This window comes from Myotis lucifugus, unplaced genomic scaffold, assembly GCF_000147115.1.
Source record: "Myotis lucifugus unplaced genomic scaffold, Myoluc2.0 scaffold_347, whole genome shotgun sequence".
In the NCBI taxonomy this organism is placed as follows: domain Eukaryota; kingdom Metazoa; phylum Chordata; class Mammalia; order Chiroptera; family Vespertilionidae; genus Myotis; species Myotis lucifugus.
In genome coordinates, this window is record NW_005871395.1 from 110339 (window position 1) to 120964 (window position 10626).

Consider the following 10626-nt stretch of genomic DNA (forward strand, 5'->3'; position numbering starts at 1 on the left):
TTATGTCGTGTGTTATCCCTAAAATGGGGATAGTAACAGTTATTATGGGGGTTAACTGAAGTATACACAAAGTGCTTAGCCTCAGTGTTTGGTGCAGAGTGAGTATATAAGTTTTAGGTTTTTTGTGCTTGTTTTTTGAGGTATAATTGACATTTAACATTAGTTTCAGGCGTGCAAGGTAATGATTCACTATTTGTACATACAGTAGACTCTTGAGCATGGGTTTGAACTGCACGGGTCCACTTATATGGGGGTAGTTTTCACTAGACATACATTCAGCTTTCCCTATCTACCGGTTTACATCTGCACATTCAACCAACCGTGGGTCAAACAGTCTCTTCAGTCCGTGGTTGGGGTTCCAATAGCGATGGCCGACTGGATGCTATGCCATGTGACGTAAAGGACTTTAGCATCTGCGGAACTATGTGTCCACGGGGTCCTGGAACCAATCCCCCACAGATAACGAGGGACAACTATAGTTACGTTTTTAAAAAAGCTTTTTAATGTTTCTTTTTAATTGATTTTAGAGAGGGGAAAGGAGAGGGAGAGAGAAACACTGTTGTGAGAGAGAAACATTGATCTGTTGCCTCCCATAGGTACCCCAACTGGGGCTCAAACCCACGACCTGGGTATGTGCTGAGAATCGAACCCGCAACCCTTCAGTGTACAGACGGCACTCCAACCCCTGGGCCAGGGCTGTAGTTAAGTTTTTGAGGAATCAAAAGTTATACTTGGATTTTCGACTTTGTGGGGGTGGAGGTGGGAGTAGTGGTGCTCCTAACCCCACGTTGTTCAGGGTCAACTGTACTGGGAAATGACCACCACAATGAGTCTAGTTAAAATGCGTCACCACATGTAGGTACCAAAAAAGGTTTTTTTCTTGTGATGAAAACTTTTAATATTTACTCTCTTTGCAACTTCCTTATTTATTATTTATTTTTATTTTTTTGCTGTTGTTAAATATATGTTTATTGATTCCAGAGAGGAAATGAGAAGGGGAGAGAGATAGAAACATCAATGATGAGAGAATCATTGATCAGCTGCTTCCTGCACACCCCACACCAGGATCGAGCTTGCAAGCCAGTCAAGTGCCCTGACTGGGAATCGAACCGTGACCTCCTGTTTCATAGGTCAATGCTCAACCACTGAGCCACGCCAGCCGGGCTCTTTTTTATTTCTTAATCATTTATTTATCAAATCATTTCTTTATCAAGAGAACTATTCCTTAGCTCAGTGATGGCGAACCTATGACACACGTGTCAGAGGTGACACACGAACTCATTTTTTGGTTAATTTTTCTTTGTTAAATAACATTTAAATATATAAAATAAATATCAAAAATATAAGTCTTTGTATTACTATGGTGGCAAATATCAAAAAATTTCTATATGTGACACGGCACCAGAGTTAAGTTAGGGTTTTTCAAAATGCTGACACGCCGAGCTCAAAAGGTTCGCCATCACTGCCTTAGCTCAGATATCCCTGTTTCATATTCAGGAGCACAGCTCAGTGACAAACTTCCATGGAATTCAACCCAAAGAAATTCCTTACATTCCAAGGTCCCTTTGCACTCTGAGAGATGCCAGCCTTCTTCATCTCCTCAAACTCTTCCCTGGAATTACAGTTCCTGTGGGAATCTGCAAATGCCTTCTTTCTTGGTTCCCCCACAGCAAACTCACAGAAAGCTGCAACCCCCAGGGACACAATGATCGCTCCAACAATGTGCAATCGCAGACGCCTGGCCAGAAGGCCACGCATCTGGTCTCCTCAAAGCCCTGGAAGACATGGTAGTTCTTTTCCTCAGCTCCAACCTCCCTCCTACTGGAGAAATGGACTCTTAGCAACTTGTAAATATGCAATACAGTGCTATTAACTGCCGTTATCACACTGGACGTTGCACCCGTGACTGGTTTTATAGCTGGAAGTTTGTAACTTTGACCCCCTTCGCCCATTTTCCCCACCCGCTCTCCCTACTGCTGGCAACCACCAAGCTGTTCTCTGAATCTATGAGGGCTTTTTGTGGTTGTTTGTTTGTTTTAGATTCCACATATAATTGAGATTATACATATTTGTTTTCCTCTGACTTATTTCACTTAGCATCCATGTTGTGGCAAATGGCAAAAATCATTCTTTTTTATGGCTGAATAATATTCCATTATATCTGTGTGTGTTTCAGTTATGATTGAATTGCATGACGAGTGCAGAGGACTTCCCCAGGATGGGGAAGGGGACAGCGGTGGGGGCTGTCTGGGGGCCCGGTTCGGGTGGGGGTGCAGGGAGGCTGACTGCCCTCTGTCTCAGGTGCTGTCCCACAACCTGTACACGGTCCTGCACATCCCCCACGACCCCGTGGCTCTGGAGGAGCACTTCCGAGACGATGACGATGGCCCCGTGTCCAGCCAGGGATACATGCCCTACCTCAACAAGTACATCCTGGACAAGGTGGGGCCCAGCGGGGGGAGGCACCTCTACTTCTCCCCACTTCCCAGCCAGCACCCAACACAGGTCCTCCCCGACAAACTCCCACTTCTGTCCCCTCTGTACCTCTCCCATGTCCATCCTTCACTTCCCAGCCACTCACCCCTCCTTGCCCCCCTGAGCTCACCTTCAGTCTCCCTCAGCTCCCTCCTAGCCTCCACCCTTCCCACAGCTTCCTGCCCCCTCCCTGCCGAGCCCCACCTCCAGCTTCAGGCTGTAACCTGTACAAAGAGCTCTCCAGCTCCCCCTCTGCTGTCCCCCCTGCTCCTCCTGTCACTATCTTCTCAGGTTCTTCTTGACTGTCCACCCCCCCGCCCCCAGGGCCTTCCTTCTTTCTCCTCTGGGCTAAGGGAACTTGGGTGGGTGTGGATGTGTGTGGGGGGGGGTGGGGTGGGGGGGGCGGTCAGGGTGGTTGGAACCAGCTAGTTACCTGGTAATCAGCTCAGGGATACCTCAGTTAGAGGGGACTTGGCTGGGTGGGGAGCAGGAGAGTAGATGACCCGAGAAACCAGCTGGAGCCTGGTGTGGGGTAGAGCCGGCCGAGCGGCCTCCTTGACTGACCTCAGGCCTGGGGGCAGGTGGAGGAGGGGGCTTTTGTTAAGGAGCACTTTGATGAGCTGTGCTGGACCCTGACGGCCAAGAAGAACTACCGGGCGGGTAGCAACGGGAACAGCATGCTCTCCAATCAAGACGCCTTCCGCCTCTGGTGCCTCTTCAACTTCCTGTCTGAGGACAAGTACCCTCTGATCATGGTTCCCGATGAGGTGAGGGTGATGGCAGCCCCGGGGACTGCACCAGTTGAGGACAGGCCTCAGCCCACCATGAAGGAAGCCCAGTGGCCTTTGTACTTTCCCACATCCCCTTTCTTCTCTGTGTTCCCGTGCTGATGCCTGCTCCACCCCGCTACCTGCGGGCACCCCCAACCGCCCCTATCAGAACACCTGTGCCTTCTCCCAGGAGAAGCAAAACCACACTTCCTCAGGCCCTGCCGGCCTCACAGCCGGAAAATGACCTGTAATTCTATTTACACAGAGATGTGAATGCCGATTCATTACTGGGCATTTAAAACAAAAACATTTAAGATCAGATGCAGGATTTGAGGACTGTGGCCCTGGGAGAAGGTGTGCTATGAGGGGGAGGGAGACCCTTCTAGGACCCCTCTCATTACTCCTGGTGGACAACTGCATCTTACCTGGCTCCAGATTTTCCCCTCCTGCCACAGTACAGGGAGCAGGGGCAGACTCAGCGCAGGACCAGGGAGGTCTCCTGGGAGTAGAGGCCAGGAATGCACCCTCCCTCCTCAACTCATCAGTGAGGTCAGGGCACGGCCCCCTTCTCCGTCAACCTGCCGCCCTCTGCTCTCACCCTCTCGCATCCACTCAGCCTTCTCCTGCCCTTTAAGCCCTCTAGGCTGTGAGGGTGTCGGGGTGAACTTAAGTCTTTGGATTAGAGCAAACGGGGAGGGTCCTCCGTGTTTACAAAGTACTCAAAACATCTGACTGCTCTCAGATTTGTATCCTTGCTTCTGTTTGTGGGAACATTGAGGGGAGCCACCTGAGCCCTGAACTGGCGCACCCCACCCCAGTCCCAGCTGAGACCCGGGGTTTCCCAAGAAGCTGCTGGGGCAGGAGAGGGCCGTGTGTCCATCTACACACACCGGGGTGGCAGCCTTGCCAGACCCTGCCAGTCAGGGCAGGTGGCCTCCCAGAAGGCTGTTTGCTGCTGTGATCAGCACACAGGGTGAACCAACTGCAGCAGGATGTACCCCAACCACCACTTCCCGTTCCTCCCCAACAGGTTTCCTGTCCCTGCCCTGCTTACCCCCAGCGTCAGGCCCCTCGCCCTCCCATAAGGGCGGGCCCCCAGGGTTGGGGCTCGGAAGAGGGCTCACATGGGATTCAGGAGACCCGAGTCTAGTTCTGGCTGCACCAACTTGCTGTGTGATTTAAAACAAGTCACTTCCCCCTTTGGGCCCAGTTTTGTCATCTGCTAAGTGAGGGTATTGGATGAGAGGGCTCTTGCACCTGCTCTGATATGTTCTGTGACCTGCTGCCTCTGCCTCGCCCCTACCTAGCCCCTACCTAGCCTATAACGCCTACCTTCGCCTGCCCTTCATGTAAGGCAGGAAGGAATGGGACTGTAAGTTGGGGAAAGGGAGTGGATGCCTGACTGGGGTTGGGACTCCAGGATCCCCTCCCAAATCTCTACCCTGGTCCACCAGTTTAGTTCTCTGCCCCCACTCCCACTCCCACCCCCCTGTTCCTGGTCACCTCTGCCCAGGCTCTGGGAGCCAGGTGGGGAGCGCCCCCTAGTGTTGGTACCAGCAACACTGCCTGGTCAGTCACAGGCCTTCTCCCCCTGCAGGTGGAGTACCTGCTGAAGAAGGTGCTCAGCAGCATGAGCTTGGAGGTGAGCTTGGCGGAGCTGGAGGAGCTGCTGGCCCAGGAGGCCCAGGCGGCCCAGACCACCGGGGGGCTCAGCGTCTGGCAGTTCCTGGAGCTCTTCAACTCCGGCCGCTGCCTTCGCGGCGTGGGGCGGGACACCCTCAGCATGGCCATCCACGAGGTCTACCAGGAGCTCATCCAAGATGTCCTGAAGCAGGTCAGGCCAAGCAGGCAACAGGGGAGGACCCCAAGGAGGAGTGAAGGGGGGCAGTGAAGCCTCTGACTTTGCCCTGTCTGGCAGGGCTACCTGTGGAAGCGAGGGCACCTGAGGAGGAACTGGGCCGAACGCTGGTTCCAGCTGCAGCCCAGCTGCCTCTGCTATTTTGGGAGTGAAGAGTGCAAGGAGAAAAGGGGCACTATCCCCCTGGACGGGCAGTGCTGTGTGGAGGTAAGGGGGCAGGGGAGGGCTGGCGCGCACCTCGGGGCCCAGAAGGCCTTCCGTGGGGTGTGAGGGCAAGAGGCTCAGGAGGGCGAGTGGAGAAAAGCCAGTGACTGTTTCTGCTTAGATGTGTGTAACCCAAACATACCTGGGTATCTCAAGGCCATTCTTATCCATGTCAGGTGTGTTGTTGTTGTTTTTATTTTTTTTAAAAAATCCTGCAACACGACGGGTGTGCCTTAGTGGATTGAGCATGCCCCATGGGCCAAAAGGTCCCGGATTCGATTCCTGGTCAGGGCACATGCCTGGGTTGCGGGCCGGGCTCAATACCCAGTAGGAGGTGTGCAGGAGGCAGCCCATCGAAGTGTCTCTCTCATCCATATTTCTATCTTTCTCTCCCTCTCCCATCCTCTCTGAAATCAATAAAAAAAAAAATTTTTTTTTAGCCTTAGCTGGTTTGGCATAGTGGATAAAGCATTGGCCTTCAGACTGAAGGGTACCGGGTTTGACTCCCGTCTGGGGTACATTTCCGGGCTGCGGGCTCCATCCTTAGTGGGGAGCGTGCAGGAGGCAGCCGATCAATGATTCTCTCTCATCATTGATGTTTTTCTCTCTCTCTCCCTTCCCTTCCTCTCTGAAATCTCCCTCTCTCTCTCTCTCTCTCTCTCTCTCTCTCTCTCTCTCTATATATATATATATATATATATATATATATATATAAACCTGCAGTCATTGGTGAATAATGTGGATTTTGCTAAAGATTTCAGAGGAGATGGCTTATGTCTCACACTACCCAGCAAAACCTCAAAATCCGCTTTAAAGGTCTTTCTCCTTCACCCAAAGTCCATTCCCTTTGGCAACTCTTCACCTCCTGTTCTTTCTCCACACCCCTCTCCTTTCCCCCTTCCCCTTCCTTTTCCTCCCTTGGCTGTGTCCATTATTATTTTAGAGCAAGCATGTCACACTCAAAGGCTAACATGGGCCAAATAAGCAAAGTTTAAGTTTATGTGGCCGCAAAAAAACAAAAGCTTCAATTTTCATAGAAACGTAGGTTTATTTCGATAAAGACATGCTGAATACAACGGGCTGAAATAAATGAGTAATCATTGACATTAAATAATAGAACATTTTAATAAAAATTAATATTTTTTCTTGAACATTAACTTACCAGACACTGAATAACTGCACAAATTAATAAGCGAAACGCAAATAAACCTATTTTTCTTGTTCTCCAAAGACGAAATATTTCCTGTTGTGCACACCAAACAAGTCAGTCCAAGACTAATGACGTGGCAATCGGCTGCTAAAATATTCGCTGCTAGTATTAGTGGAAATGGTGCGTCTGTGCGTGAGGCGCATAAGGGGAAATGAATGCAACATGATTATAGTACTCAGTCATTAGCAAACATTGTAGTTCGTTATTAATAACTAGAGGCCCGGTGCACGAATTTGTGCACGGGTGGGGTTTCTCGGCCTGGCCAGGGGTGGGGGCTGATAAGGACTATCTTGCCCAGTCCCAATCAGGGCCGATTGGGGCAGGCCAGCCAGGGAGGGGGACCACAGGAGGTTGGGCCGGCCACGGGAGGTTGGTTGTGGGAGTGCACTGACCACCAGGGGGCAGCTCCTGTGTTGAGCATCTGCCACCTGGTGGTCAGTGTGCATCACAGTGACACAGTTGTAACGGTCACTTAAGCATTTATTTATTTATTTATTTATTTATGTATTTACTTACTTATTTATTTTAATATGTATTTTTATTGAATTCAGAGAGGAAGGGAGAGGGAGAGAGAGATAGAAACATCAATGATGAGAGAGAATCATTGATCGGCTGCCTTCTGCTTGCCCCCTACTGGGGATTGAGCCCACAACCTGGGGCATGTGCCCTTTACTAGAATCGAACCTGAGACCCTTCAGTCCACAGGCTGACGCTCTATCCACTGAGCCAAACCAGCCAGGGCTAGGCTTTTATATATATAGATTATGTATAACAGGATTTTGTAAAAATTAAGTTAAAAATTTTTATTAAAACGTTTCTTACTGTTATATTGGTGGGGCCATAAAAATATTCGTTGTGGGCCACATGCAGCCCATGGGCCACGAGTTTGACATGCTTGTTTTAGAGGTTTAAAACAAAAAGGTTTTTTTGGTTTGGTTTGGTTTTTAAATTAAAAATTTTTAAATTAATTTCAGAGAGGAAGGGAGAGGGAGAGAGAGAGAAACATCAATGATGAGAGAGAATCATTGATCGGCTGCCTCCTGCAGGCTCCACACTGGTAACTGAGCCCACATCCCAGGCATGTTGCCTGACCAGGAATCGAACCGTGACCTCCTGGTTCATAGGTCAATGCTCAACCACTGAGTCATGCCAGCCAGGCACAAAAAGATTTTTAATAGTAGGAAAAATATATGTATAACATGAAATTTGCCATTTTAACCATGTTAAGTGTACAATTCAGTAGCATTAAATAGAGTCACAGTGTTGTGTAGCCATCACCATCGTCTGTTTCCAAAACTTCTTCATCATCCCAAATAGAAATTCTGTACCCATTAAGCAATAACTCATCCTCATCCTCACCCACCGCTCCTTTGTCTCCATGAATAAGTATTCTAGGCACTTCATATAAATGGAATAGTACAATATTTGGGTTTTTTGTGTCTGGCTTATTTCTCTTAGCATAATGTTTCCAAGGTTCATCATGTTGTGGCATGGATCAGGAATTCATTCCTTTTCATGGCTGAATAACATTCCATTATAGATATACGACATTTTGCTTCTCAATTTATTTGTTGACTAGAGGCCCGGTGCATGAATTTGTGCACGGGTGGGGTCTGACCAGCCCGCCACCAATGGGGGCCCATCAGGGGTGGGGCTAGCTGGGGGGAGGGACCACAGGTGATTGGCTGGCCGGCCCTGCCCCTGATGGGGGTGTTGGGGGCCGATCGTGGGTGGGGCTGGCAGGAGGTAGGGGCCATGGGAGGGCTCCAGGGCGTGTCTAGCCCATCTCGCTCAGTCCCGATCGGCCAGACCCCAGCAGCAAGCTAACCTACTAGTTGGAGCGTCTGACCCTGGTGGTCAGTGCATGTCATAGTGAGCAGTTGAGCGGCCTTAGCATATCATTAGCATATTATGCTTTGATTGGTTGAATGGATGAACGAATGACCAGACACTTAGCATATTAGGCTTTTATTATATAGGCTAGGCATTGGGTTGTTGCCATCTGTTTGCTATCCTATATAATAAAAGGGTAATATGCAAATTGATCCTAATGGGAGAACGACTGGTCACTATTACATGCACTGACCACCAGACACTCAACACAGGAGCTGTCCCCAGGTGGTCAGTTCGCTTCCACAGGGGGAGCACTGCTCAGCCACAAGCCGGGCTAACAGCTGCGAGAGCAGCGGCAGTGGCGGGAGCCTCTCCCGCCTCCTCGGCAGCACTAAGGATGTCTGACTGCAGCTTAGGCCCACTTCCCATGGGGAGCAGGCCTAAGCCATCAGTCGGACATCCCCCAAGGGCTCCCAGGCTGCCAGAGGAATATCTGACTGACAGCTTAGGCCCAATCCCTGGGAGCGGGCCTAAGCCGGCAAGTGGACATCCCCTGAGGGATCCTGGACTGCGAGAGGGCACAGGCCGGGCTGAGGGACTACCCCCCCCCCCCCGAGTGCATGAATTTTCGTACACTAGGCCTCTAGTTGTGAATAATGCTGTTATTAATATCCATGTACAAATTTCTGGGGGGGAGATGTGTTTTCATTTCTCTGAGTACATACCTAGGAGTAGAATTGCTGGATCATAGGGTTATTCTATTTAACTTTTAGAGGAACAAACTGTTTCCCATAGTGGCTGCACCTGCTTACATTCTTACCAGCAGAGGATGAGGGTTCCAATTTCTCCACATCCTCACCAACACTTGTTATTTTACATTTTAAAAAATTATTATAGCCACCCGAGGCTTTGTCCATTTTTGTCAAATGAGGAAACAGGTGTCACTGTGGCAAGAACACAGATCTAGGCAGAAATCCCAACTCCACCACTAACAGGCAGTGTGAATTGGGCAAGCTCTGGGCCTCTTAGAGCCTCGGCTTCCTTCTCTGTAAAGTGGAGATAATGATGCCTGGCTGACAAGGTTGTCTGGGAGGAGTGAATAAAATGATGCATATAAAACACCAGTACAGACCCTACAACATAAGAAGCTCAAAACGTGGTAACTATTATTTTCCACTAGAGTGTAGCTTAGCAGGGAGGGATTTGGTCTGTGAGGCACACATCAGTATCTCAAATGCCTGAACAATGAGTGGCACTCAGCAGACACTCCAAAATATCTGTGAAATAAATGAATGGAGAACATTCTGGATAGTGAGGACCCGGTCACTGGAGGTGTTCAAGCATAACCTGCATGAACACTGAGTGGCGACTAGATGCTAGGCCCTGTGGGGAGATACCAAGATGGAAACAGCCCACTCCCACTTCAAAGAGCAAAGTCTACAAGAGCCGTGAGGACACACGTAGCCCCAGAACTAACTCCACGCTGGGCACACAGGCTCCGGCAAACAGAGTGGGAGGGTGGCCAGGGAAGATGGTCAGCCAGGAGGGGCTGGAGCTGGAGCTGGAGCTAGAGCTGGAGCTGACCCTGACCTCAGTGAGGCCAGCCTGCCTGGACACTGCCCTCTCCCAGGTGCTGCCTGACCGCGAGGGAAAGCGCTGCATGTTCTGTGTGAAGACGGCCTCCCGCACGTACGAGATGAGCGCCTCGGACACGCGCCAGCGCCAGGAGTGGACCGCCGGTGAGTTGCTCACGGGGTGGCCTGGGTCTGGCTGGGCCTCAGTCGCCTCATCTGTGTAAAGCGGCTGCTGACACTTTGCCCAGCGGGAGGCTGGAGGCGACTCCAGCGACTCCTAAGGTCCCTTTCCCGCAGCGGGCCACCTCGAGCCGCCCGCCTCGGGCTAGCCGCCTGCTGACTCCCTCCCGCTCCCTTCGCAGCCATTCAGATGGCCATCCGGCTGCAGGCCGAGGGGAAGACATCGCTGCACAAGGACCTGAAGCAGAAGCGGCGCGAGCAGCGGGAGCAGCGGGAGCGGCGCCGGGCCGCCAAGGAGGAGGAGCTGCTGCGGTTGCAGCAGCTGCAGGAGGAGAAGGAGCGGAAGCTGCAGGAGCTGGAGCTGCTGCAGGAGGCGCAGCGGCAGGCGGAGCGCCTGCTGCAGGAGGAGGAGGCGCGGCGCCGCAGCCAGCACCAGGAGCTGCAGCAGGCGCTGGAGGGCCAGCTGCGGGAGGCCGAGCAGGTGAGGCCACTGGGGGCGGGGCCGGGGCGGGGGCGGGGCCG

At 51.3% G+C, this 10626-nt stretch overlaps 1 protein-coding gene across 3 annotated transcripts in view; it reads left to right on the top strand.

Moving 5' to 3' along the window:
* Nucleotides 1–10626, top strand: part of DEF6 (DEF6, guanine nucleotide exchange factor) — a 26264-nt gene that overhangs the window by 11559 nt on the left and 4079 nt on the right. For 2 of the 3 annotated variants that reach the window (XM_006101241.3, XM_023764774.1), the window contains exons 2-7: nucleotides 2302–2442; nucleotides 3057–3242; nucleotides 4843–5079; nucleotides 5164–5310; nucleotides 9981–10089; nucleotides 10287–10585. In XM_006101241.3, the coding sequence (XP_006101303.1) occupies nucleotides 2302–2442; nucleotides 3057–3242; nucleotides 4843–5079; nucleotides 5164–5310; nucleotides 9981–10089; nucleotides 10287–10585 (1119 nt within the window). Of the gene's footprint in view, nucleotides 1–1670; nucleotides 1788–2301; nucleotides 2443–3056; nucleotides 3243–4842; nucleotides 5080–5163; nucleotides 5311–9980; nucleotides 10090–10286; nucleotides 10586–10626 lie in introns of all 3 variants that reach the window. The other variant, XM_014466588.2, reaches the window with a different exon arrangement.